The following is a 27,355-nucleotide window of genomic DNA, read 5'->3' as shown; positions in this document are numbered from 1 at the left end:
CTCTTGTGCGTGTGGATGCTGCCCTGCAGCGGAAGCCGCCTAGCCCAGAGCCCAGCCCTGCCCTGCCCACCACCTCCTCCCTTGGGCACCAGCTAGATTCTCGCAGGGATCATCCTCCCTCCCCCCCACCCGCTTTCCTGGGGTAGCAGGGTCCGAGGACAGGAGTTGGCCTGACTCCACAGAGGTCCAACTTTTTAACAAATGGAGAGGGCCCATCAGATCCGGGGACCAAGATCATTTCCAAGGGAGGCTGTTCCATGCTATGGAAAAGCAGAGCCTCCTTGCCTGCCCTCCCCACTCACCCCCAGACTCCCCATACTGCGGGACCTGCATCAGTTTGTCCCAGGTAGAGCTACCTCATTGGGTGCCTACAGGAGGCAGCTTGCAGGTACACACCAACCAGGTATGGTCTATTCGGCAGCATGCAATGAAAGAAGCTGTCATTTGATTCATCCACAAAGCCTGTTAGCTCTTCCAAGATCGAAACAATCAGATTCCTTAGCTGCTTATTTGCTCAGATCAACTTCAGATACTGTCCTTCAAATTCTCAAACTCCCATTAGCTGTTGCAGGAAAGAGGCACCGTCACAAATTCCAGAGGACTATATAAATCAGCCGTCCCCAACCTTCGCGGCTCTGCAGACCAATAGTGGCAGTGGCAGGGTGAGGGCGGATGGTTTTGCACGCTCGTCCACCACTTGCACGGTCCAGTTCCCAACAGACTGTGGCCCGGTACCCGGCCGTGGACTGGGGGTTGGGGACCCTGATTTAAATGAATGAACAATAGCTCTTGGGTTCAATTCAGCCCATGAGACCAAAAGAAGACAATCCATTTGATGGCTTACGTGTCCCAGTGAGATTGCCTGTTATTTTAATAACAGCAGCAGATGGACGAGTAGTAGTACAGCCATTCGCTCTTCTAACCTTGCAATTAGTAAAGGAATGACTGCTCCAAGGGTCCCTTCGCTGTGCTTCTGAACACTTCTTTTGCTAATGCCTTTTCTCCTCTTTTCTCCAACTAGCTATCTTAGCTATTAAGAAGCCAGCACACGTTGACAGACATCAGCAAATGGAAATGGGCTAGAACTGGACCCTCTCAGCCAGTTGTTCTTACTACCCGAGACATGAAGCACAAAGGAGGACCTGTCTGGCTTCCCTAATCCGGAAGGACGCAGTGAGGGGCAGCTCTTGGGTTCAAGGCAATCAATGGCCAAGTTGGACTTGGTGAACAAGCTAAACCTAGCTAAGTTTATGTTCTAATCACTGATGCAGAAGAATTTATGAGTTTTATGATCGTCCTACTTGAAAGTAAGATATTCTGCTGCCACCGCCTGGAGGCTGGAATGTCAAATTTGGAAACCTTATGGAAGAAAATATGCTTGGACTATATTGATCTCTACATACAAGAACCTCCAATACCGAGAAATGTAATTAGGTCACTTCTCCAAGGATTATTTGATTTGTATCTGGACTTAATTACATTATATGTAACTCAAGTCAGCAAATATACATAAAAATCCTTCCTCCTATTTACTCTAAAACAACCTTGTGAGGTATGTTGGGCTGAGACAGAGGGACTGACCCTCTGTCGGCTGACCCTCTGACGGCCGGCCTTTTACCAATCAGAAGGCTGGAGGAATTATGAAATATCTACCGGAATAAGGCAAGTAATGGACAAAGAATAGGTGAAGTTTCCAACTGAGCTACGGTAGAACCGACCCAATGGCCAACCAATTAGAAGTGGTCAATCTAACACAGTGGTAGTCAACCTGGTCCCTACCGCCCACTAGTGGGCGTTTCAGCTTTCATGGTGGGCGGTTGGGGTTTTGTCTGATACTGAAGCACTTTCCTTTTTTTTAATTTAATTGACTTTTTAAAAAATTTTCATAGCATTATTTAAAAACATTTTCATTAGGTTTTCATAAAATTCCCCGTGACAATTTAAATTTCTGAAAATATACTATTTGTATCACCCACGCATAAGTTTAGTTCACGTTACGCAAGTGAAACTAAATGGCGCTTTAGTGCAACCACAAACAAGAGCCTCGTCCCAGAATAGCTCGCGCATCTCCCCCCACACCATCCAGCTGTAACAGACAAGCAGAGCTGGTAGCCGGCGCCCCCCCCCAAACCCAATCCATGATGCGCGAGAGGCATGCGCAGACGACGATACACTTTATAAATTACCATTACTGTGGAACCGGTGATGGTTAGAACATTTTATTACTAACAGAGATACAAAAGTGGGTGGTAGGTATACAAAGGTTGACTACCCCTGGTTTAACGTATCAATACCAAAGAAAGAAGACAATAAAAACGTTTAGAGCCCTGTTTGGAAAAAGGGATGCCAGATATTTAGAAAAGACCGATAAATACGATCACTGATCTATTTTGGATAACTGGGGAAGTCAAAGGAGAACAAAAAGGGGTCAGTGTGTGACCCATGGATTACAGGAAGGCCCTAAGGGAGCTATTCATGTCAAACTACGAGGTGCGCTTTGGGGCTGATTTTGGGAGACGGGATGAAAAGATGCTGACAAGGAAAAGATGAGAATCAGACAAAAGGGGGCATAACCCTCAACTGTATAATGGCCGGGGAACGAGGCTTAGAAGGGTCCCTCTTTAGCTTCTCAGGCTGCAAAGGAGACAAGAGGGGAATCTGTTCTATCAGCCTTTCAAACGTCTGTTCACATAGCCTTAAGTAAGTATAATATGATTGGAAGATTTGGAGAGACCTGGCCAATGGAGTCGCCAAGAGTCTAAATGGATATCATCATCATCATCATCACCATCATCAAACAGAATCATCTCCTCTGGTCATGTTTCCTATCTGGTGCACCTGAGAAGGCTGTCATCAGGTATGCAAATCTCATGCTCCCTTTGGAGCACTTCAGGAACAGCCTCCAATCCTCAAGGACCGTCCCCAGCTGTCGGATGAGCATCTGGCTGCAGCACAGTTGCAACACCAGCGGCAAGCAGATGCCCAGGGGCCCAATCTGCAGAATGCCACGATAGAACCAAGGCAACCACAGGGGCAGAGCCTGACTCGGCTCCCGACAGCCCAGCCCAGCCGATGCTCATGTGCTCCCTTGGGAGCTTGTGGAGAAGTCTGGAGGGAGCAGTGATGTCAGGGAGTCAAAAGGCAACTAGAGTAGAACAGAATAACAGAGTTGGAAGGGACCTTGGAGGTCTTCAAGTCCAACCCCCTGCTCTGGCCATTGCCACAGACAGAGAAATCCGTTCATGGCAAAGACATTATGCTAATTGATTCCACTGCAGATCTTAACTGGCCCAAGATAAAAATCAGATCCTGCACTGTTATACTTGGGACTGTTGATGATTTGGGAAGATGCACAATCAATTGCCTGACCTGCTACAGGCTCAAAATCCCATTTTCATGGAGAACATTTTAGAACTTTGTATGAAGTACAGGTTTATTTTCTCCTTAGTGTAATCCACGAATACATTGTGGAACTGAAATATCTATGGATTCTATGTAGAATTTACCAATAAATCTCAATGAGCTGATTCTCCATATTTTTTTTTAAATGGAAAGCTGTTATTCAGATTCTGTAAATGATGAGTCTAGTCTTGTTTCTTGTGGCAATAAAACTGGTATTTCCAATTCATCTACCTAGCTTTTAATGCTCTCCAAGGCTAGATTTTGAAATGTAAATCTTTAAACATAGTTCTCAAATTCAGTATTAATAATGCCAAATGTTAGTTGCCAATCTGTCCTTTAGACATTTCAAGAACCAATTTGCAACAGAAAGCTGCCCTGATCCACTTTGGATGTTGAATGGAGTATATCTGTGCAATATAACCACATATGGGTTATTCCATATATTCCATAGACATTTTCTATGAATATTCGTTCAGCACATTGAGTCTCCCGAGGACACAGGTTTCAAAAGCTTTTGTGTCAGCAGCAGCTATGAAGCACAAGATTTAATATTGTTACATATCTTAAGAATAAAGAATCATCCTGCTAGGCTTTATAAACCAAAGCATCATTTCAGGAAGTGGTTTGGCATAAGAATTTATCAAGTTGAGATCCAAACTGGAACTATGGAGCAATTTTCTGACAGTGAGGACAATTAATCAATGGAGCAACAGAAGTTGTGGGGGCTCCAATATTGGAGGATTTTAAGAGAGTAGGACAACTATTTGTCTCAAATGGTATAGGGGAGGAGCGTCCACGGTTGGGAACTGTAAGACTTCATCTCCCAGAATTCCACAGTTGGCTGAGAAATTCGGTAAGACTTAAAGATGCAGGGTCTCCTGTTGAGCAGGGGTTGGACTGGAAGACCTCTGGTATGTGTCCTGTCTGAAGCTGAGCCCCCTCAGCCATGCTAGTAAACCTCCCAGAACCTCAGGGGCCTTCCGGTCCCAACCGCTCTCTAACCACCACATGCTTAGACCAGACTTTTCTCTCTTGGAGCACAGAAGCTGGCCTGAAATTTTACTTCTCGCTGTAAGATTTTTTTTCCAGTTCTTACTCTTTGGAGAACGTGCTTGACCCCATCCTGCTAATAAGTATTTAAGTATATAATAAGCTAATATATTTCTAAATATATTAAGGTAATAGCTATGAATTCTTCCTTTTCAATTACTGCTTTCCGTTCATTATTAACGTCTCCGCTTTCACCGATTTCCATCGGGTCCCCTTGCAAAGGTGCAATGGAATAAAAGGGCAGCTCTTCGTTTTGCCGAGACGGTGGCGGGCGAGGTTGGCCAAAGGCCGGATTTGGACCGGAGCCCATTTGTCACACAAAGCGAGGGACGCGACCCGTTTATTCCGCCCAGCAGCGCAAAGAGCGGCGCCTTCGGGACTCGGACGCCAATGGGGAGCCTGCAGCCCCAGATGAGCAGAGCTTCCATTCGGGCGCTTTGGGGAAGGAAGGCGAGGCCGGGCTCCCGAGCAAGGGGAAGGGCCCCTCCCTCCCTCCCAGAAGGAGCCTTCGCCTGGCCCCGGCCGAGAAAAGCGGGGAGCGAAGCGGCCGAAGTCGCCAGCGGCCCCGGGAAGAAGGCCGGCCGCGTCACCCGGGCAAGAGTGGGAGGAAGAGCCAGGCTCGGAGCGGAGGGAAGGCATCGCAAAGGGACCTTAACCCAAGCCGGAGACTCTCGGCCCAGGCAGCGGGCAGGGCCACTTTCCCCAACTCTCCTGCCCGTCGCTCCGCGGGGGTCTCGGGCTCCGAACTGCCCCGGGACGGGGGCAAAAGGGGCCCCTTCCTTTGCAGCGCCCGCCAAGCCCAGCCCGCTCCCCCCGCCGCGTCCCCGGGCCCCTCCCCGCACCTGCCACCTGGAAGGGGCGCCGGAGCCCCGCGAGCAGCTGCCGGCCACTCCCGCGTCGCGCCCGCCTCCTTTCCCGCCACAGCCAGGCCCCGCCCACCCGCCGCGCCCTCGGCCGGGGGAGGGGGAAACGAAACCGAAACTGGGACCGTCGTCTGCGGCTGCGCGCACCGCCGCCCCTCCCCCCGACGCCTCGCAGAGGCTGCAACCGCGGCTCTGGCCGCCAGGGGGCTTCGGCCGAAGCTCGCGGGCGGCTGCCTCGGAGGTGCGGCGCCCTCGCCGGGGCTTCTGCGGGATCGGGAAACGGGGGCTTCCCGGCCACCCTGAAGAGACCCACCCACCCACCCTCTCCCGGAGGCTTCAGTGCCTCTGGCCGAGCGCCGCGGCTGCAGCCCCCGCGGACTCCCGTTGCGCAGAAAGAGCCTCGTTCTGCTCGCCCCTCAAGGAGAGGAGACGCTCCGGAGCCCCCCGTCCGTTTCCCCCTCCCCCCGTTCCTTCCGGAGCGGGACTGGCGGGGGCTCGCGCAGCTGCAGCAGCCGCCTACTTTGCCCACCTGGTGAGGCCGAGAAGGCGCGGCCCAAGTGCCAGGCCCGGTGCCCTTGGCTTTGCCTGCCCCAGCCCCTCCCCCCCTCCCTTTGCAGGGGACCCAAGGAACGGCTGACAAGAGTTTCAGCTGGCAAGCTTTCCTCTTTATTGGTGCTCCCTGTGTCTGGAAATCTTATCAGGTGTCATAAATCAGGTTCTTGTCAGTTTAAATCTCTTTAAACACCTCTGGAGAATCTCTGATTATTGCTACCAGGTTGGTCGACTGGTTCATGTGCTCCTGTGCCAGGCTGGTGCCACCCGGCTCTTCAGCAAGGGACCCGTCCGATTCCCGCCCTGGAAGCCCCTCGGCTCCGCCCTGGGCCTCTGCCAGCCAGCCCTGCCTTCAAGGGTAGCTGTCGGCATAGGAAAACTTTGGGATGAAATACTTGTGCACCAACTGCTGCCTGGCAGTGAAGGTCCTTGGCGACGGCGGCCTCTTGGAAAGGGATGGAAACGGTTGCAAGGTGACCTTTGGCAGAGGAAGCTTCACAAAAGGGACAAAGCCTTTCATGAGGTAGCGGGTGAAGATGAAGGGGAAGTAGGACCCTGCGTTGGAGGAAGGACACAGCAGAGAAGGGAAGGAGCTTCACCTCAGACAGCAGGCAGGCTCCTATCTGGGGCCACCATGATGATGAACCAGAGGCAACCGAGAAGAAGCCTACATGGCTGGCCAACCACAGGCCGCTCTATGGGGTAGATCAGCATCTATAGGGTGGTTTTTAACCAATGGAGGAGGAAACACTGCTGGCTTTCCTGGACCTTCTGCTGAAGGAGACACTGACTCCCCTCCCTGAGCAGTTGCCCAGCCCACATGTGGCCCGGTCAGAAAACCAGAGGAAGCCACCGGCTGGTGTCCTTTGACTGTCTGGCGTTAGGTGGACCTGGCACAAGCAGCCCGAGTGCAGCAGCAGCCCCAGGCTTGGCATGGAGGCACCCAGGAGGGTGCCATGCACTTTGCAGCCATATCACCAGCCAGAAGGAGAAAAGGAGGAGCCCCGTTAGAGCAATCCCAACACTCACGCTTAGCAATTCTCGTTCTCAGCATTGCGTTGGTCTCTCCGAGGCGCAGGATCGCTTTGGACCTGTCACAGAAAAGCAAGAACTTGGAGAAGCTCAGCACAGTAGAATCCACCAACTGAGGAGGTCGGAGAAGGCCAGATGGACTCTCCTGCTCTCACCAAGGTTGGCCAGATGCCACCAGGGGTCCACTTATGAGCTAGACACCAGAATGTTGCCCGGTATCCATGGGCCGCAGCTCTTCCTGTGCAGCTGAGAGGGGCAAACCGGAGTGTAGCAAAAGGAACTACAGCCTTAGAGAGTGAGACGTGTGCCTACCTGCCCCTTAAGCAGCAGACTAATCTGCTCCTCTGGGACTTGGCTTTCCTTTCACCCATGAGTGGGACAGACTCCAGCCGTCCTTCACAGCCTTTGGGTGTTGCTTTCCCTCTTATTCCAGAACCATCCCAGGGCAGCCTGAAGGTGGGTTGGACCTGCAGCTTTCTCGCCCATTTCCTTAGGGGAAATCCACTGAGTCCAGGGACTGCCAACTTCACGTCCATTGAGCGTTCGGTGTCCCAAGGTGAAGAAGATTTGCCCAAGGCAGCAGCAGAGAAGTCTTGTTGCAATAGAAGCATGGATGGATCGCAGCTCATTTGGCCAGCAGAGCAACTGGGGGCGGGGGGGGGCTCCAGTTCCCCTAAACTGGTGCCTCAAAACTCCCACCAGCCCATAAGCCCTGCAGAGGCAGAGTCACCCCCACAGCAACATCGACTTGCCCAGGCCTTCAAGTGGGCATCTGGACCGCAGATTGCTCAGATCCTACAACTTACTTCTGAAGAGGGGGCAACGCCAAGACCGTGTCCCGGGGTGAATCTGTTCTCAAAGGGACAACCTCTTTCAGCTTCTCCAGTTCTCTCTCCAGCTGCTTCTCCGTAAAATGTTGGATGGCATCAATGGGGCGAATGGGCTGAAGGAGGATAGAGGAACATGGCCACCAGAAGTCAGCTGCCCTTCTGAGCTTTGCTTTGTTTGGGCCAATGAGGCCAAAACAGGAAGCACGAGAGGTGGGTGGACCGCTGCATCCTGAACCTAGTGGAACTTCCAAATACACTTCAAGGGCAGTCCAATGTAGAGTGCGTTACAGTAGTCCAGATAGGAAGTGACCCAAGGTTTGAGGGGCTGTGAGCGTGGTGTGACTGTGCAGGAAGAACATGGAGGGCATTGTTGGATGATTATCAGGAGTTCTTGGTGCTCTCTGAGCTTGGATGTTTTCTTGCAAACGTTTCATGACCCAACTAGATAACACCATCAGCACTGAGGATGTTACCTAGTTGGATAATGAAACATCTACAAGAAAAGGGGAACGCTGCTATCAAGGTTCAAGGAGTCACGATCCTCAAAGCCTCTGCTTTGCAAAAGGTGGTTTCAAGGATGCGTCAAGCTGCTCCCACAAGGATGCACCCAGGAAGGGTCCTAAGCAGCCCCTCTCTTCCCCCACAAAGCCTCCTCCCAGGCTGGCCCAAGGCCCCTCCCATGCTGGGCTGTCAGGAAGACAGGGTGCTAATGGGCTCTTGAAGCGACAGAAGGATCTTGAGGGCCAGAGGAAGCCTCACCTGGTGGTCTTCCAAGCTGTGCGTCCCCCGCCACTCCTCCTCGCTTTCCGTCTCTTCCTGAGTCTAAATAGAGAGACAAGGCAGTGAGAGCCCATATTTGCCATCTTTCAACCCCTCCTGGCAGCCAATCGGAGATGTGGAATAAAGGAAGCCGCCTTAGGTGAGATACGGCCACTTGGAAGGCAGTGGACTCTGTTATGGTGGCCCAGAGAACCGTTGGGAGAACTGAAAGTCGGGTTAGGCATCATCTAAAAACAGCTTTAATGGCACACAATCAATTTAATGACAAATTGTGCATCCAGGAAGTCCCCATCCTCTGACCCACCAAGTCAATGACCATTACAAGTCAGGCCAGAATGGTAGCTATGAACGGTTCTCGGAGTTCTGGCCATCCCATCCCAGGATCTCATGTTCGTAATCTAGGTGCTTGGCAACCTGTGTGCATTTACAACCGGTTGCCAAGCATCCCACAATCACATGATCGCCATTTGCAACCTTCCTTGCTGGCTTCCCCAGAGAAGGTCACAAGTTGCCCCTCCTCCATCCATGCGCCACCCCAGCCCCTCTGCCCATGCTCCACACCAACCACTCCTGCACCCTCCCCTCTTGCGTGCCCTTTCCGAATGCCCCCAGTCCATGTGGAACCTCTTGGGAACTCTTGTGCAGCCTCCTCCACCTGCGCAGTGCCTCTCATGCACTCCCTCTCCAACAGGACAGTGAACCCACGCTATGCCTCTGGCGTACTCTCCCTGAGCCTGGGGCACCTCTTGTGCACCGTCCTCGACCCTCCCTAATCCATGTGGCCCCTCTTGCCCAACCTTGCGCCCCCTCAACCCACACAGTGCCTTTCACTTGCCCTCCTCGACCTCTCCCGCACCCCCTTACAACCTCCCCAATCTTTGTACCTCCTCCCTGACCCTTGTGCACCCCTCCCACTCTCAGGCACCCTCCCCAACCCCCCTGTACCCAGCCACACTTCCCCTTGCTCCCTCCCCCACCTGGCAGCAGCCACTTATTTGCCTGTGGGGCTGGAACCCACAACTTCCTGCTGACTTTGCTTGTTGAATGCAAAAGAGGAAGTGAAGGTTGGGCCTGGAAGAGGTGGGCGGGGTTGAGTGGGTGCAGCCAATGGAAGGTTATCCAGGACCCTAACTCTCCCCCCCCACTCCCCCCACATTCTCTGCCCCTGTCTCAAGGGAAGGTGGAGCCTTACCTTGTGGGCAGCCTTGGCCGGCTTTCCAGCCAGCTTCCTGGGTTTTTTGCGGCTCTTCTCCGGCCTCTTCCTTTCCTGGGTCTAAAGAGCACAAATGTCAGTGGTCTGCAAGTTAGGAAGCCTCCTCAGGAGCTTCTACGTATATAAATGCCAATAAAAGAGTTTCTATATGTGAATGTGGCCTGTTTTCCCGAGAGAGCTGGGGGAGAGGGCTCTTCCTTGGTGCCCTTGGCATTGTCTGAGGCTGACCAACAAGGGGGTGACCCAGCCTCCTCGAGCAGATGGGGGAACCAAGCTGCACCAACTGGGCCAGGCTGGGGGGGTCTGAGCTAGAGCCCACCTTGTGGTCGGTGGCCGGGGAAAGCTGCTTCCCAGAGGTGGCCTCTTCTTCCCACAGGCGAGCTCTGTGTTCCTGGAGAAAGGAAAGCTATGTGGCCCCCTTTTTCAGCAAAGGGGGACCCCCCCACACACACATGCAGAACTGGCAAAGGCCTGAGGAGCTCTCCTGCCGGCTACGAGCTCAGGTCCTCCTCACTGACCACCCTGACCAGCCCCCCCCCCCAAGGCTCCCAGCCGTGGCCCTTCTGCCTGCACACGGCCCTCCCCTTGGAGGGAGTCTGTTGGGGAGTCACCCCTCCCCTGGCAGACCCACATGGCCCAGTTCTCTCATGAGGCCCTTCCCTAAGGGGGAAGGAGGCTCTGGCGGCTCTGAATCCGGGTCCCAAGTGGCAGGACAAAAGCCCACCCCTTGCCTGCAACCCTATCGCAGCCATGCTTTCCCCCAGGCCACGGGGCGGTCGCAGCTGCACCACGCGTGCCTCTCTGGGCTCCAAAGCATTCAGAGGCCGGAGGAGCAGAAACGTGCAACAGCCGGATTCCCTTTTTTCTGGGAAACAGTGGCAAAGGTTTGGGTTGTGGGGGTGGGGCATCCAAAGAGCACCTTGAAAATCCTGATCTTCTCCTCCAACCACTCCCTGCTGAGTTTCCGCACAGCCTCTTTGGAGTCCTCCATACCCGCCATCCAGGAGTTCATCTCCTTGAAGAAAAAGTTGTGAGGGTCCTGCAGCCCCAACTCCTTGAACATGTCCTTAAAGACTGCCCTGAAGGAGGAGTGGAGGGGGCGAAAGAGGAGAGCATTCCTTAGCTAGAGTTTCATATCGACAGCATACCCACTGAACGCACAGGGAGTGCCCTCTCCTTGTGTTGCCTCAACCTCCTGCCACAAAGAAAACAATGTGGCACCCCACAGGAGACAGGGGCATCGCCCTGTGCACAATGCTGCCACAGGACCCACAGCAAGAGAGGGACTTCCGGAGCAGCCCACTGGAGGTTCTCCTGCCCAGGGCTGCAGGGAGGCCGGCCAGCCATGGGACAGCAGCTAAGGTGGTCTACCAGCACGAGGGCATCCGCCTTCTCTGCTCCTTGGAGAGGACTCGGCCACAACCGGTCCTGAATGCCAGGCTCCACATGCCACACAGTCGGGAAGCAGCATGCCTCAGAACTGGCACAGTGGCTTCTTTGTCACCAGCAAATAATCGCCACCCACCTGCAGCCTGAACTCACAGAGGGTCCAACTTTCCCTCCTAAGAAGGTCCAGGCTGGAACCCCCCCTGCAGTGCCCACCCCCACCCGTGGGAGTTTCCCTCCCAGGAAGACAGCTCCTCCTCCCCTCCTCCTGGGCCGAGGAAGGGCACTTTCCCCAGGCAGGAACCTGCAGGCCTGGTTCTCCCGCAGGGCCCTCACCGGGTGGAGGGAGCAGCCATCAGGTAACAGGACATCAGCTCCACCATCAAGTCCAGGCTGTCTTTGTCCAAGTGCAGGAGAACGCGCAGGGCAGCCAGGATGAACTTCTTCTGGCTCTTTTCCTAGAAAGGGGAGGGGGTCGCCTTAGCTGGCAACCCTCATGGGGGAGGGGTCAGGGCAGGCCCACCTTTACCTCCCTCCTTTCCCACAGGGCTGGAATGCAGATGGCTCTCTCATGGACCTCTACTCTGCCCAGATGCGTCACATCTCAGACGGAGCCCAACTGGCCCCCTCCTCAGCCGCGGTCTGCCCCTCGAGCACCCAGTGGCAGAGCAGCCTCACCTGCAAAGAGGGGGTGTTGCCTTCCTGATTCAGCACTTCAAACAGGGTGTACTGGATCCACCTTTTCGTCTTGTCCTCCAGCTGGTCCTCCAAGTAGGCGATGGCACCCAGCACTTCCGTCTTGGTGTGGAAGTTGGAGGTGAGCAGCATCTCCTGCAGCTTCCTCACCAAGGCTTTCAAGGGCATCTCAGGGCGGATACCCTGCGGAGAGGAGGAGCTGCACTGAGGAGGAGGAGGAGGTGGAGGTGGAGGCAGCTGGGGCTAAGCTCATCCCTGGGGCAGGGGGATGATGTTCTAGAGGAAGGGGTCCATTGCAAAAAAGGCCCACTGCCTGTGTCCCACCAGAGGAAGCCCCCTTGGAGAGGGGACCCAGAACATAGTACCTCTTCTGCTTGAATGGATGGGATGGGTCCTTGTAATCAGGAAGAGGTGGTTCCCCTCAGGTAACCTGGCCCCATGCCAAAATGTTAATGAAACACAGGCACCACCACTCCATTCCTAAGGGGAAGAATGCATTGGGCTTCCCCCCCCAGTTAACCCACCCCTTGAATCCTAATCCTAACCCTTTGACGTCTCGGGCCTCTTCCAATCCACATAATCCACATTGTATATTGGGCTCAACTCAGGCTGTCTGGTTTCTGTGTAACAAGCCAACATTGCCACTGTTTATGCATGGGGCACTGAGTGGTCATTGGTGATTTGCTCTGGATCTGGAAGGGGACTGGGGTCACCTCAAGGTTGAGCCTCAACGGGTGCAATTTTTCTATCAATAAAGGCAAAGGTTTCTCCTGCCAGGGGTGTCTGATTCTAGAGGAAGGGGTTCATCTCCATCTCTTAGCTGAGAAGGGCCAGCATTGTCCAAAGATGCTTCGGTGGCCATGTGACCAGCATGGCTATATGCCAAGGCACACAGAACACACTTACCTTTCCACCAAAGTGGTACCTATTTATCTACTCGCATTTGCATGCTCTCGAACTGCTATAGCCAGTGACAGGAGCTCACCCCTTCATGCAGTCCTTGGGTCTTGAAAGTGGGTGGTCGTCTTTTGTCTAACCACTGAGCCATCGTGCCCCCTTTTCTATCAATGGAGGTCACTAACCCAAGGCAACCCCAAGGCTAGCCCATCCCCAAGAAGGATGCGGGGGTGGGGACTGGAAAGTAAAAGATGTGGGGGCAAGACTCCCTTGGTATCCTTGGGCCTCCAGGGGGCCCTCTCACCTCTGGGAAAAGATTCTGGAACCACTCTTGGTCCACAAAGGGCAAGACAAATCCCGGCATCGTTGCCTGTGGTTCTGCATACTGGGACTCATCCAGCTGAGTCAGGAAAATCGCAGGCATGCTCTGAAATTAGGGAGGGGAGGGGGGTTCTAACACTCATGACGGTTGAGGACAGTGAGTACTGGGTGCTCCTGACACCAGGCAGCCATCATGGGATGCCAGCTAGGAGAGCCCAGCCATTGGGAGGAGAGAGGCACCTGCTTTGTGGAGGGAGTGTCTTCCTTGGCTGGCGTGATCCAAGACTTGGAGGTGGTCTCCAGGTCCACCAGCCACGGTTCTTCCTTGGATAGTTCATCCTCATCAAATGTCCACATTAAACTGGCCTTCGAGGAGCTCTCTGACACCTGGCCAGCAGAGGAAGGGAAGGGGTCCCTCACAGTCTGCAGCCAGAGCACCCCTTACTGGCCCCCAAGACCCAGCCACCTCACTGTGCCCACAGGCTGCGGGCAGACAAGGAATTGGCAGAGCAGCCCTTCTCTTCCGGGCCTTGCTATGCCAGCCAGCCCAGTAAATCATAGGAAGGCTGAAATTATTTTGTTGAAATTGGCTACAATAACCGAACCTCACAAGTCAGATGGTGCTGCATGGCCTCCCCCTCTCATACCCCAGGGAATGTGAGCCGCTTCCACGTATTATCTTCCCTGGGCTTAAAAAAATTCAGCCTTTTGCCCATCTTGGACTGGGGAATTCTAGGAGTTGAGGCCCACAAGTCTTAAAGTTGCCAAGGATTGGGCACCCTGACCTAGTAATGCTTCTCGCTCATTTCCATCAAGGTCAACTCCCTTATGTCCACGCACTTGAAAGGACGCTGAAAAAGCTGACACTCCGCCCACTGCCCATCCCAGCCAGTGAGGTCCTCAGACCCCTTGCAGCAAAGAGCAGGGGCAGAGAAGCTAGGTGACTCAGTGGCTAAGACGCTGAGCTTGTCGATCAGAAAGGTTGGTGGTTCAAATCCCTAGTATAGGTCTCCTGTGTGAGCAGGGAGTTGGACTAGATGACCTCCAAGGTCCCTTCCAACTCCTCCCAGCCAGATGGCCTGCCTACCCAGAGCCCCAAGGCTGGCCGGCCTTCCCAGAGGCTCAGTTTCTGTGCTCCTTGAAAGGGCTGAGAAGAGGGGATGAATTTCCAGGTGGGAGCACCCAACTGTGCAAATCCTGCAGTGGGAACCGCCCTTGGGGGGAGGGGTCTGTAGCGCCAATCTCCAACACTGCAGCGTGGCCAGCTCAGCTGTGGGTCTTCTGACGTTCAGGGTTAGGGTTCAGGCCATCTGGCACCCTCCTCGCACGGGCAGGTTCTTCACCTCAACGTTACTTGTGATCTTCCATCGTTTCTTGCCCCCTCCCTCCATTCCTTGCAGGTGGGGGATGCATTGCCCAAACCAGGTGATATTTCAGAAGGGTGGCTGAGCACCTGTTCCGAGTCTTCCCAGGGAAGGGGCTGGGGGCATGAAATGGCACCCACTGAGTTGGGAGCACAGCCTCCGTACTCTGGCAACAGCCAACTGGCTGCTCTGGGATGGGGGGGGTCAGGGTCAGGCATCCCCCCACCCCGTATTTCTAAACAAGAGCAACCTGCGTGCCATGGCAAAAGGGTCCCAGCCCCCGCAAGAGGCTCACCTCCTGGGGTCCGATCACCTTCACAAGCTTCTCCGCTTCCAGCAGGTCCAGGGTGTGAAGCTGTTGGACGACCACGGAGTTGGGGATGAAGCCGGAGGATATTCTGGGCAGCTGAAGACTCTGGCTCTTGAGCTCCTGGAGATGAGGAAGGAGAAGATTTAGGCAGTCCTCCCAACTCTTCACCTCCCCCTGGAGTAGGCAGGGTCTTCCAGGCACCAAGGCCGGGCACCCAGTTTGGCCCCCACAAGGACCCCTCCCTCTGTGAGCAGGACAACCTTCCCAGGGGGTTGAGCAGCTTGATGCTCACTCGAAAGAGCTGGTGAGGGGCAGCACAGGCAGCCCCCCCCCAATATCAGCATCAAGAGACAGGGCATGCAACCCTCTTGCTCTTGGCTGGGGTGGAATGAAGGCACCCCCCATCCGTTCCCATAAAGCAGAGGCAGCAGCTCAGGAACCCCAGAATATGACGGCCGCTGCAAATGTGGGGCCACAAGGCCCGATCCACTCTGGCCAGGAGGCCTGAGAAGCCCCTTCCGACTCTTCGGCTTTACAGGCGAGCAACTCAGCACCCGGCTTGGTTCTGTTGCAGAGTAAAAGTGGTGGGGGCCATAGGGCGAGTACAGTTGGCAAGCTGAGCACCAAAGGGAAACCGCAAGGGTGCCCGGAGTGCTTCTTGGCACAGGGGCTGACAATGGGGCCAGCACGGAGCTGGGGGAGAACAGGTGGGCCACCTGCAGCTACCCTGCTGAGGACAGGTGAGAGCAATGCCGCCTTCACTCCTCCTGCACTGGGTGCCCCCGGGCTCAGCCCGTCGCTGGCTCAGGGAAGGGAATGGCAGCTGCCCCCGAAGGGTTTGCTCACCACAAGAGTCCCCTGTGGGCTGCTGGGCCTCTCTGGAAAGAAACCTTTGACAATGGCGGACGGTTGGGGGCTCTTCAAATGCGAGGTGGAGGACAGGAACGTCTGGGGCTCCTGGCTTGGCTGCACCGATACCGGTTCCCTGAAGAGCACACTCTGGGTGCAAGACACCACAAGAGGCCGGGTGGGCTCCCTTTCACTCACACACACACACACACACACACACATGCACACACCCTTCTCGCTGCAAAGGCCACCCAGGACACCCACCTCCACCAGGAACCCAGAGCCCCGGGCCCTACTCTGAAAGGCTCCCGGTGGCAGAGAGTGGAATCTGTCAACCGAGGCTTCCTTTAGAGGCCCGCAATGGGCCGGCCCCACTGGGGTTTGGGGAAGGAAGCATTTCCTGAACTCATGGGAGATTTCGTGCTGCTGAGCCAAGGGAGCAATCAGCAGCTGAAAGTCTTCACTCGCCCACGCTGCCCCAGAGCCCTCCTTTCTCCTTCCTCTTGACCCCTGGCGCTCTCTTCCAACTTTGGGGCTTGAAACGCGCCATGGAGCCCCAACACCTGCAAGGTCAACCAAGCCAGGCGGGGGGTGGGTGGAGGCTGCAGCGGCCTCTTACCTTTTCGCTCTTGAAGCGCCTGGAGGGGCTGGGGGACGAGGGGGTTTCTGGGGTAACCGAGACCAGAGCTTCAAATGTTTTAACCGGGCTCAAGGGCTCTGCAGGCTGAGGGACAGCAGGCATCTTAGCGGGCTCTGGCCATGATCCCACCTCACTGCCATTCTGACATTTCCCTTTTGCCCCGTCTGCAGGATGATGGCCAGACCTGCTTCCAGCCTCCCATACTGACCTCCCCGCCCTGTGGCCCCTCCTCAATCTTCCCGGGGCAGAAGCAGACCCTTAAGACGCACGTCTGCTACCCGAACGTCCACATCCACCAGGAAGGGCGGGCAGAGTGTGGGGGCCCCCTTTGGCCACTGCTCTTCCGGATCCTTAAACTCAGAAGGGGAGCGTGGAAGATGGGGGGGGCAGAGCAGTGTTGGCCTGGAGCCCCGGTCTTGGGGGTTGGCAGGTGCTGGGACCCTTTTGCAGGTGAGTGAATATCAGTTGAGCAGCCTCCCCCAGACCTGCCCAGCTGGGCTCTCACCGTGGGCCTTCTCAGGTCAGGCTGGTAGCCTTGCCTGCCGCCCCTTGCTGAAAGGGGCCGGATGGTCTCCAGGGCTTCCTGTGTCAAGGTAGCTTCAGCCCTTCCCCAGGTGGGGGTCTCCTGCATCCTGGCAGAGGAGGGGGCAGCGCCAACGTCCACCTGAGAGAAGCCGGGGGGGGGCTTTCAGGGCCCAGCCTTGGCAGAAGGGGCTTCAGGGGGCCCAACCACCGCAGCCCAGGCCCCCTGCCTCCTCCCTGGTTACCAGAAGCCATTTCCCAGTTTGCAATTATGAACCTGCTGAGGGGAAATGTAATTTCATTTGGGGTTGGAAAATATTGCTATTAGCTGGACCACATTTTAATTATCAACCCTCTTTTTTGGAATGAGGTCCCCAGAATACCCCCCTCCCACAAATCTGGCACCCAGACAAGCGGAGTCTCCTCACCTTCTTCCTCTTCACCTGAAGAGTGCCAGGAACTGCAACGGAGGAGGTGAAATGCAGGGTGGGGCTGATATCCTGGGGGTGGGGGGAAGAGGAAGAAAGATCCTTCTCTAGGCAGGCCCAGCAGTGGGGGGGGGGCAGGGACCACTGCGTGGGGGCTGCTCCTTGCCACAGTCACGGGGTGAAGAGTGACGCAGAGGCAGTGCAGCTGGGCGACGCTGCCCAGGGGAGTCCGGGGGGGGGGATGGGGGGAAGGGACTGCAGCCTTGGGGGCACCCCCAAGGGAGAAAAAGAGGAGGCCCGCTCAGGGCTGCTCCATACCCCAGACTCCAGCCAGAGACCTCAAGGAGCCATTCGGGGCACAGCAGCCCCAGAGAGCTTGAAAAGGACCATTACCACAAAGAGGGAGCTGCTCATTTCGAGACTCCTGGGCTTAGCGAAGCCCCTCAGGAACATGTGGGAAATGGAGGGTCCGTGGAGGGCAGGGATGGAATCCATCCGGCCCAGGGATTCCAGCACTTCATCAGCATCGAAGGGATCCTCTTCAGGAATCTGTGGGGAGAAGGGGTGGGGCTGAGCTGGGATCCAGCAAAGGGGACGCAGGGAAGCCCCCCCACCCCCCAATTGATGGGGAAAAAGCTGCACATTATTGATATTGCCAGACCTGGTCAAGGGAGGGGGCTGGTGATGATGCCAGGTCGGGATGCCCACCAGAGCTTCCAAGTACCAGGGGACTGCCAGCCTTGTCCCGGGTGAGTCATCGCCCAGCCTTTTGCAGAGAACAGCCTGCCCCCCCCCCCGCCGATGTTTGGTGCCTGGAGGAGCCTGTTGCAGGGGAGGGCATGGGAGGTGCTCCATAGCTACAGAAATGGCCTGGGGGGGGGCAGGAGTGGAGGAGTCCCTTGGTGCCCAGGAAGCCCACCAACAGAAGCGGGCTGGCACCGGGGAGGGAAGAGCTGCAGGAGTGCTCTTGAGGAGGGGCAGGGGGCTGTGGCCCACCATGCACTCCCACCCCATCCCCAGCAACCCCGCCAGCCGCAGCACCACCTCCAGGTTGAGCTGCTCCTTGTAGAAGAAGCCCAGGTAGCGCCTGAAGGCCTCCTCCCGCATCTCTTTGGTGAGGGGCCGTTTCTTGGCCGGGCTGATCTTCCCTTCCTGCAGCAGCTGCAGGTCCCGGTTCCTCTCTGCCAGCTGGGCAATGCCCTGCAAAGGACCCCCAGTTCAGGCCTCCAAGTGCAGAAAACTCCCAGGTGGCTCATGCTGGGCTGCACTCCTTCTGCATCCCGCCCAGTTGCAGCCGCCCCTGGCCTTTCTCATCCCAGCGTGACTGACCTCTAGCTTGAGCTTGGCTTCCCTGACCTCCCTGGACTCCTTCAGGGGCACCTGGAAGACGTCGGACGTGCTGGACCTGCAGAAAGAGGAGCAGGTCCTTCTCCTGGTGGCTCCCAGCCTCTTTCACCACCACCCCTTCCTGCACTGGAGCTGCAGGGCTGCAGCTGCTCTGCCACAAGAGAGGCTTCCTCACAGAGGCCACAGAGCGGGAAACCGCACCCCTCCCCCAAAACTGGAAGGACCCCGGTAGCAACTCCAGCAAATTCCAACCCCCAGGAGGCTTCCCATCCACATTCTGGGCTGCTCTCCATTGCAGGGGAGCCACAGCTGCATCATCGTCCCTTCCCTTCTTCTGGGCTCTCCTCCGTAGGGGAGACACTCTGCCCCTTTCAACGCCCGCCTTTTCCCTCGGGCATCTCAGATCTTTAGGACTTCCTGGTCAGAAACTGGGATCCCCCGAGACATGAGACCCAGCTGGGTGACTCTGTCAGCTCTGCAAAAAAGGTGGCCAGGGCAAGGCCGTCTCTAGAAACGCTGCCAAGAGAACTGCAGGGCTCAAAGTGGAGAGAGACATGCAGGTGCTCACTCGCATGTGCAAAGCAGCAGAGACACACCAGGCCTTTGGAACCTAAAGGTGCCCAGGCGGAGAAGCACACAGGGGCAATGGGGACAGAGACTGTGATGGGGAAGGGTCCTGGGATCTCTGGTCTGATGCTCAGGGACCTACGTAGGAAGCGTACTCAGGGATTGCTACCACCCGAGCCCCCCTGAGCCCAGGCCCAAGAGCTTACTCAGACTTCTTCACAGGCAGCTCCTGCATCAAGCGACGGTTGTTCTCTTGCACCAAGGCCTCAAAGCTGGATGGGCTCATGGGCAGCGAGACATCTTGGAGGGGCTCCAGGAACTTTGCCCACAGCAGCTGAAAGAGGAGGAGGAGGAGGAGGAGGAGGAGGAGGAGATCCAGAGAGGCAGGCCCACAACCCTGGACCTTCGGGCGACCAGAGCACACCGGTCCCCGGCAATGGTGCCATCTGGACCTACCTGCATCTGGTAGTAGCTGGGCAGGTATTTGGTGTGGGGGATGAGGTAAAGGTGCTGCTCCAGGCCCACCAGCAGGTCCCCCTTGTGGTTGGCGAAGGCCAGGCTCTCCGGGATGGTGTTTAGCTTCAGGTGCCTGCAGATAAGGGGACCCTGCAGGTAAGGCAAGCAGGGTTGGGGCCTGGAGCCCCAAATGGAAGACAGAGGAGGAAATCCTACAGAATGTGTGAGACCACCCCCTCTGCTTTAAGAGAGTCACAAGAAAGCACAGAAACAGCTTGGAGCCTCTCTACACTACGGCAGACAGGCTGGATGCAACCAGGCCGAGCAGAGCTGGCATCTGGAGAGCAGCCCCACTAATCGGCTGCCCAGAGCCAAGCTGGATTACCCTCCAGAATGGGGCCACTGGGGGAGGGGAAGGCAAGCAGGGCCCAGGAGAAGAGCTCAGCACTGCCCTGGACCAGCCTTGGGGGCAGGGGGAAGGCTTGGGAACAGCCACTCCCCTTTGCTGCAGCAGGGTTGGGGGGGGCAAGCTGCACCCACACCCTGCCCTCTGGAGGCCAGGCCCTCGATCCCCCTCCACCCTGGCCCTCACCGGAGCAGCTTGTTCTTGTGGTCCCAGATCTTCACCGACCCATCCCGGCTGGACGAGGCAAAGAGCTGCAGGTTTGGGCAGCAGCAGAGTCCTGGGAAGAGGTTGGGGGGCGGGATGGAGCTGAGACCTACCCTGTCCTGGTGGAACAACTTCTTCTGCCTCCCCTGGTCTCCCCCAGGGACCCCTCTGGCACACCTGTGATGTCATCCTGGGCGTCATCCTCCGGTCCGTGCTCAGAGCGCGTCTGCTCCATCAGGTTGTAGTGGACGATGCTGTAAGTGACCGTTTCAGGGTCCTGGAAAGCCACCGCCAGGGTCTCTCCGAGGAAGCACATGTGCCATGCAGGGGAGGCGCAGGAGAAGCACAGGAGGGGAAGGAGACTCTCCTCCGTGTAGGGGAAGAGGCGCCACATCTTCACCGTGAGGTCAGCACCTGTTCCAGGCAAGGGTGCCGCTTGGTCACCTGGGTCTGCCACTCCCGCTTCCCAGGCTGACCACTGGCTCCTGGCTTCTGCTGACCACCTGAGATTTACTGAGCTCTGTCTGAAGAATTCCGCTCACAGGTGGGTGCAAAGGGTGGTGGAATTACACACCCTCTTCTTCTCAAAGGGGACTCATTCATTTGGGGCGCTATGGCCCCATCCGATGACTCTCCAACTACCACAAGAAAGGGAATTTGTGCCATTGACAGGAGGTTGGTTAAAAATGGGGGAAACGGGTAGAAAATGCCTCCATTGTGCAAAGGCTAGTAGCAAGAGAGCGGGTGGGCTGTGGACAGCTGAAAGCAACACGTGTTTGTCAGAGGAAGAATACGAAGTGCAGGAGACGCCAATTCTGTCCATTTTGTTACGAAGAAGGAAAGGCTGGGGAAGGAAGTTTGCTGCAGTGGGAAGGAGGGGGTGACAGCCAGGGAGGGGTGTGTGTGTCAAGAGCAAACAGACAATGGATGGAGGTGGATGGAGTACAAAAGTGGACCCGAGAGACCAGATTCTGACCCAAAGGCCATGCATGCAGGGTGGAAACCAGGAGGGTTTGCTGGGATTCAAAGGGGGAAGAGCCTCAGGCAACTCAGCGCAGGGCTGGGGGGGGAAGCACTTCCACAGGGAGCTTCGTGGTGATGCTGCCCACGGCTTCCTCCCAGGGCTGTTGGTGAACTGGTACCAAACTGTGGGCAGCCTGTGAGAAGTGGCAGCTTTTGATGCCGGTGGCTGGCAGACCTGGAGATCCAGCTGGCCCTCCTGGCTGGCTCTCCCAAAATTGTCAAAGATGGAACAACTTTGGAGGGAGTTAGGTAATACTGTCTTCCACTCTACCCAGTGAGGCCAGTTTCTCTAGGTCATTTCTGGGGACTCCCTGAAGCTCTGAGACTCACCTGCTGACAAGACACATATCTGCGTAGTGTACTCAGCCAGTGCTGTGACACGCTCAGGGTTATGTGCCTCCACGGTGTACTGGACTCGGCCCGAGAACCAATCTATGACACTGAGGGAACCATTTTTGTGCCCCAGAATTGGCAGGAATCTGGTGTGGAGAAACAAAGGCGTCCCCAGCTCAGAACCGTGGCAGAAAACATCTTGCCTGCTCCTTTTTGTCCTCTCAGTGCCTCCCAAGCCTGGCCTTTCAGGGTGCATTTATTCAGCCAAGAGTTCCAGTGCAGGTGCCGCTCCCTGAAATTCAAGGCCTGTCCGGAGAAGCCAGGGCAGCCCCCCCGACCCCCCGGCAATGGCTGGAGAAGCCCCCCCATTATGGGGACTCTACAGGATACAATGACCAGGCTGGGCAGCAGCTGCGAACTGGAACGAAGGGAGCGAGAGCTGGTTCCCCTTGAGGCCGCTTACCTGTTTCTGTCCTGCATGTTGATGGTGGATTTCTGCCACTTCCTCCGGTAGCCTTGGTTCTGGGTTACTTCCAGCCATGTAGCATACACCTTGTCCGGTTCCACCATGTGGCTGTAGAGCAGGATGCAGCAGGGCTTGGATTCCCAGAGGCTGCTGCTGAAGCACCGCTTCACCGTCATGAGGCTGGTGGCAGCGTTGACACGCAGCACATGGCCCTGCTTCAGCAGAACAAAGAGCGTCTCCAGGGGCAAGCAGTAGGCCACCTCCCGAGCCGGGGAATACTGGTCCAAGGAGAGGACAGACACAGGCGTGCCATCCTGGGCCTCCAGCAACTGCACGGTGGAGTCCTGGCATAGGCAGAGGATGCGAGCAGGGAAGTTGCCCAGCAGCCTCAGATCGATGCAGCTGAGCCGCCTGGCGGGGGAACCCAGCACGGTGTAGAGCGAGTACAGCTGGTTGATTTTCCAGAGGTTGAGGGTGCAGCCCGAGATGGAGAAGACGTGCGAATTGGTGTGGGTGTCCAGGGACTCCACGGGCTCCAAGACGTGGACCTGGTCTACCTGGTCAACGGTGTTGAGGTTCCAGGTGCGGATGGTTCCGTCTTGGGAGGCAGAGAAGATGAGGGGGCGGTGAGGGTAGATGGTCACAGCAATGACTGGAGCTGGAGGCAGAAAAGTGGGGGGGGGCAGCAAAAGGAAGAAAGGTCTTCTCAGAGCTGGAGACCTTTTCCAGAGTTGCCGGGGATGGTGGGGGGGGGGGGAATGACTGCTCAGAGGCCCTTGGGGAGAAGTAGCCATGGGCTCAGCAGTTGAGTGCAGAGGAGGAGCCAGGCTCCTGCCTTCAGCAGAGGTCAGACAAGAGGTGCAGCTCTTCCACCACGTACTTTCAGGCTAATAGAAGCTTCACCTGTTGAGCTTCTAGCAGCCATGCAACTCTTTTGAAAAGGGCAACACTTGTGCCAACCTCGTCCTCTTTGTCCATAAGAGGACAGAAAGGAAGGGCAGAGATAGGGGGCTCCTCCTTCTGCTCAACTGACAGGCACCTGGCCAGCTGAACTCACCGGTGTGCCCCACAAAGACGATCTGAATGTGCCACTCCTTGTTCCACACCTTGATGGTGGTGTCCCGTGAAGTTGTGATTACGCAGCCAATGGCTTCACAATAGGCAAGGTCTGTGATCTCTCTGCAGAGACACGGGGGCACCTGGAATTGAGGCCCCCACCTGTCTCTGAGCAGGAGGGCGCCTTGTTCACGCCTAGCTGGAGCCACCAGCACCTGGCCCAAGCCCAAGGCCAGCCCTGTGCCATAATACTGTCTCCCCCTCCTTCACAAACACAGCAGCCTCAGAGGGGGTGGGGGCAGTGCCCAGATCTCTCCTTCAGCGCCCCCCTCCAAGTGGGGGATGCTGGGGACCTGGCAAACAGCAAGAGGAGAATGGTACCTTTGGACCCCCATTCTGTCCTGATCTTCCTGGAGCTTTCGAGACGCACTGGATCACAGAGCGCTGAACCAAGCCGTAGGGTCACAGGGGCCCCTACCCAGCCATGGCAACCTCACCTGCTATGGAGCTTTGTCCTGAAGGCCAGGAGATTCCCCCTGGAGATGTCGAAGGTGGCCACGCCGGTGGCACAAGAGGCAAAGCAGCGGTGGGGCTCGCTGGTGCTGCCCATGTCCAAGGCGAGGCGGACAAAGAGATCAGTGGGACCCAGACCGGTGCTCACACTGGCTCGGCACTGGAGGCTGCGGGAGCCATAACGGAAGCTCCAGAGGGTCAAGTTCCCATCTCCGGCAGTCACGATCCTGTTCAGCTGCTTGCTGTAGATGCCACAGCGGATGGGCAGGGCGGATGGCACCTGCGAGAGCAGCTGGAAGTGGGAGTCCAGGACCTGCAGGCCTCCTGTGAACCAGGCCACAAACTGGTTGACGTGGGAGGCATACAGGATGCCCGTCATGGTGGCCAGGCCCTTCACGCTGTCCCTGCAGCAGCCGTCCTCCGTCAACAGGTGCAGCGTGTTGGCTGCGTCCAGCACCACGAAGGCCCTTCTCTGCAGGTCATAGGTCACGTGGCGCACAGGGCTGGGCAGGATGATGCGGCACTGGTGCTGCAGCCCATGGCTCAGGTGGAGGGTCTTCATTTCCTCATTCTTCATCTGACCCAGAAAGAAAAGTTTGTGGCTGGGGTCTGCCAGGAGTAGCCGGCTGTTTGCAAGGTTGTGGCTGGCTGGGGACCTTGTGGCAGGACTAGCCAGTGCCAGCTAGGACCCTGCACTGAGTTCTCACCCATTTCATCTCTATGCCGTCTGCTACCTGGCAGTGCCAGCATGAAGCTTTGCAGGAGACCACAGCCCTGCCCACAAGGCTGACCATCAAGCCTGAGAAGGGTCAAAAGAGGCCACATCAGGCCACAGGAGTGGGGGGTGGTATAGGAACCTCGGGTCTGGTCTCTTTTAAAAGGTGGCTTGACTCTGACTGCTGGAGGGGATCTCCTTATCCATGACCATCCTGCGGGGGTGGGGGGTGGGGACTGGCTGAAAGGCAGGACTCAGCCTCTTGGCAGGCATGATGGTTACCAGCTGTCCTTTCTTTGTGGGAGGGGCCATTTATGTTTCTGCTGCCCCCATCAATCTACCTTCCCTGGGGAGCCAGGCTTTCTGGCCCCTGCCTGAAGCTTTGAGCAGGGACCAGCCCTGGCTCCCTTCGCCTGGCTGCTCTGGCCCCCAATCCCAGGGGTCAAAGAGGAGACCTGAAGGGTGCTGTTACCCCGGGGCTCCTGCGCCCCTCTGCTGGACTGCTGCACACCTCTGGGACAGGGGGCACTTTCCTCGCTCTGCCAGCCTCCTGCCATGGGCACCCAACTCTGGATGCTGTTCTCCCTCCTTCCAGCTGGGGACGATCGGGGCAGGCAGGGGCTGCTTCTCCTGGCCTATTTGCTTGTCTCCGTCTTTTTTAATCATTAAACTTGTATGCTGCCCATCTTGGTGGAGGTGATTCTTTTATCAGATTGTTTCTTTTTCCCTACCAATTTTATATATTATTATCACAAAGATATATTTCCTTTAATTCTTAGGTGCTTTTAAGCCCCTCTTAATTTTTCCTATACCAGCTCACAGAATGACCAGGGGCTGGGGAGGGTGTCCAGCCCTCGAAGCCGCAGAGGAGGGGCTGGGCTGCTTCCCTCCCCTGCTGAGGGGGCTTCCCGTGCTGGCACCTCCCCTGGGAATTGCCAGGCAGACCCTCGGAGGAACATACCTTTTCCACAGCCCGGCGGAAGCCCCTGCGGAGGAGGCCCCAGAGCCTGCGCCCCCTTGCCTGCCCCCCTCCGAGGGGAGCCCCTTGCTCCTTCATCATCTTCTCTTCAGCGGGTGGGGATTGCTGGTGCGGCCTCTTCCTCTGTCCCACTCGGCTGGCTGCAGAAGGGGGTCAGAAGTTCAGCGGGAGAGGAGAGGGCTACCTGCCCGGCCAAGCTGTGTGTGTGTGGCTTGCTTACAGCTGCTGCCCGAGGACTCCACCATCTTGGCAGCCAGGCACGTCTGAAGAGTCGCCCTCCTCCTGAAGGAGGGGTGTGTGGGGCTGAAGGCCCACAAAGCAAGGTTTTCAACCAAATTTCAGGGCTGGATTTGACTCTGGAACACATAAACGGAGGTGCAGCCAGGGGTTGGTCAAAAAAGTCATCAAAGTTGCCATCGAGGCTGATCTCTTCTTTTGATCTTTCACAGATGATCCCAGGTGCCTGGGACACCCCTTCGGCTACCGGCCCCCCTGTGCTGCTTGGGGTCCTGCAGTTTCCTGAGGTGGGTGTGCAAAAAACATCCCCCAACCAAGGCTACACCTTCCCTCTCTCCCTCCCTCCCTTTTAGGCAGATAGCAATGGGCCGTTCCGGCTTCCATCCAGGTCCCCCTTTTGTCCACTGGCTGCCTCTGGGGACGCCAGAGGGAACCTTGCTGGCCTCGTAGTAGAGCAAGACCAGGATCTGGCCAATTCAGGCTCGCTTGGAGCAGAAGGGCGTTGCTGCAGGGGTTTAATTCCAAGACAGGGCTGGGGTCTTCCAACGGGGTAGTTAAGTGGCCCAGGGCAGGAAGGACGTTGCACAGGAAGGTTCCAGGCAAAAGACCAACTGCATTACCCAAGCCCTTGGTTTCAATGTCTCCTTGTGTTATACAACTGATTCCACTAAGTGTCCAAACGTATTGTGATCGAATGACCCTCACGGGGACCGGAAATTCTGCCACAGAGTGATGCAATAGCTAAGTGGGAAATCAGTCCCCAGCTCTGCAGCTGGAAAGAAACAAGACTAGCCAGCTCACTGCTCCTGCTTCCATTTGCCTAGAATAGAAGAGAATAATAGAACAGAACAGAACAAGATAGAGTTGGAAGGGACCTTGGAGATCTTCTAGTCCAGCCCCTGCTCAAGCAGGAAACCCTATACCATTTCAGATAGCATATCTGAAAGTATCCTAACGGTCTTGCCATTCAGAAGAGAGGTCTTCAACTATGGCAACTTTAAGATTCATGGACTTCAAGTCCCAGAATTCCTCAGTTGTCCACCAAGTCATCAAGTTACCAAGGTTGCCTCTTTTAAAAGGCACAAATGCCTGGTTACAAGAAAGTAACCACGTATTGAAAGCAATGTGACCACGCTATAGCCTGGGGCTGAGAGCTGCGGGCACAGTAGGCACATTGCTTATAGGAGCCTCCTGAAATCTCTTTCTCTCCACTCTGTGCCCTGTGGGATGTAAATAGAAAGGATCAGGTAAAGGAGAGAATGCCCACAGAAACTGATCACTTTTCTCTCTCTCCACCACCAGATCGTAGAGATAGAAGAAAAAGACTGTTTTAAGAGTACCGGAAGCAGTTTGCCTAGTGCGCCTGTGGCTCCCAGTCCAGGCTGTGGTGCAATCACATAGCTTTCAATATCTAGCAAACCGCTTAGTTTCTTGCAATCCCCTTTTCTCCAATCTGTCTCATCTGCAAGGGGAATTGTACCAATAAAGGAAAACACTTGAAGCTCAGGGTTGAAATCAGGGGGGGTCCTTGAGCTTGGCTGTTTTCTTAGTTTTCTGAGTCAAGCTAGGTAACATCACCAGTGCTAACATCAGTGAAGATGCTCCCTAGTTTGCCTAATGAAATATCTGCAAGAAAACAAGGAAGCTCAAGAGATCTCCAAGGAGCCCTGGAGAAGGGGATTTTTTAAAAGATTTTTTTCACCCCACTTTTTTTTAATAACTAAAGACAAAAACACAGGTCAGGCAGCAGACATCCCATACAGACTGTAATGCCAATCATAAGACGGAGGGATGCTGGCAGGATGGTCATCAATGGGCCATAAAGTTATCTTTTCAACATCATCGTAGCTGTGATGGGTCACGGACCAAATGGTTGGTAAGTGAGGATTAGGTGCAAAGGCAAAAAGAATATATATGT

The 27,355-nt window shown here is 55.9% G+C and overlaps 2 protein-coding genes across 2 annotated transcripts in view; both read right to left on the bottom strand.

The window, feature by feature from the left end:
- The window catches only part of NUGGC (nuclear GTPase, germinal center associated), an 87,541-nt gene extending 82,119 nt beyond the window's left edge, over positions 1-5,422 (bottom strand). Inside the window, exon 1 of the mRNA XM_058174751.1 lies at positions 5,295-5,422. The gene's annotated coding sequence lies outside the window, so the exon portion shown is untranslated. The remainder of the gene's footprint in view (positions 1-5,294) is intronic.
- Positions 5,423-5,964: 542 nt separating this feature from the next.
- WDR97 (WD repeat domain 97) lies at positions 5,965-25,735 on the bottom strand. The gene is made up of 29 exons (XM_058179044.1): positions 25,421-25,735; positions 25,183-25,340; positions 23,491-24,083; positions 22,995-23,116; positions 21,935-22,595; positions 21,469-21,617; positions 20,293-20,529; positions 20,098-20,188; positions 19,506-19,638; positions 19,256-19,383; positions 18,465-18,540; positions 18,177-18,335; positions 17,529-17,684; positions 17,136-17,207; positions 16,691-16,849; positions 16,165-16,269; positions 15,543-15,695; positions 14,682-14,816; positions 13,263-13,409; positions 13,006-13,128; positions 11,787-11,987; positions 11,445-11,566; positions 10,642-10,801; positions 10,042-10,113; positions 9,702-9,782; positions 8,489-8,551; positions 7,706-7,842; positions 6,897-6,958; positions 5,965-6,422 (listed from the first exon to the last, which is right to left on the bottom strand). Exons 1-29 carry the CDS (start codon positions 25,443-25,445, stop codon positions 6,220-6,222), a joined length of 4,683 nt encoding a protein of 1,560 aa, XP_058035027.1. The 5' UTR covers positions 25,446-25,735; the 3' UTR covers positions 5,965-6,219.
- Positions 25,736-27,355: the final 1,620 nt, after the last annotated feature.

The sequence above is a fragment of the Ahaetulla prasina genome, chromosome 3 (assembly GCF_028640845.1).
Source record: "Ahaetulla prasina isolate Xishuangbanna chromosome 3, ASM2864084v1, whole genome shotgun sequence".
Lineage (NCBI taxonomy): Eukaryota > Metazoa > Chordata > Lepidosauria > Squamata > Colubridae > Ahaetulla > Ahaetulla prasina.
Note: the sequence above shows the minus strand (reverse complement) of the source record. Positions and strands in the feature narration are given on the sequence as shown.

Excerpts from the sequence above, each read along its gene's own strand:
- WDR97 (XM_058179044.1), bottom strand. The coding sequence starts at position 25,445 with ATGGTGGAGTCCTCGGGCAGCAGCT. Across the intron at positions 20,530-21,468 it reads GATATGTGTCTTGTCAGCAG|GTGCTGACCTCACGGTGAAG; the intron begins GTGAGTCTCAGA and ends TGCCTGGAACAG. Across the intron at positions 11,567-11,786 it reads GCAACACCCCCTCTTTGCAG|GAAAAGAGCCAGAAGAAGTT; the intron begins GTGAGGCTGCTC and ends TCCCCTTTCTAG.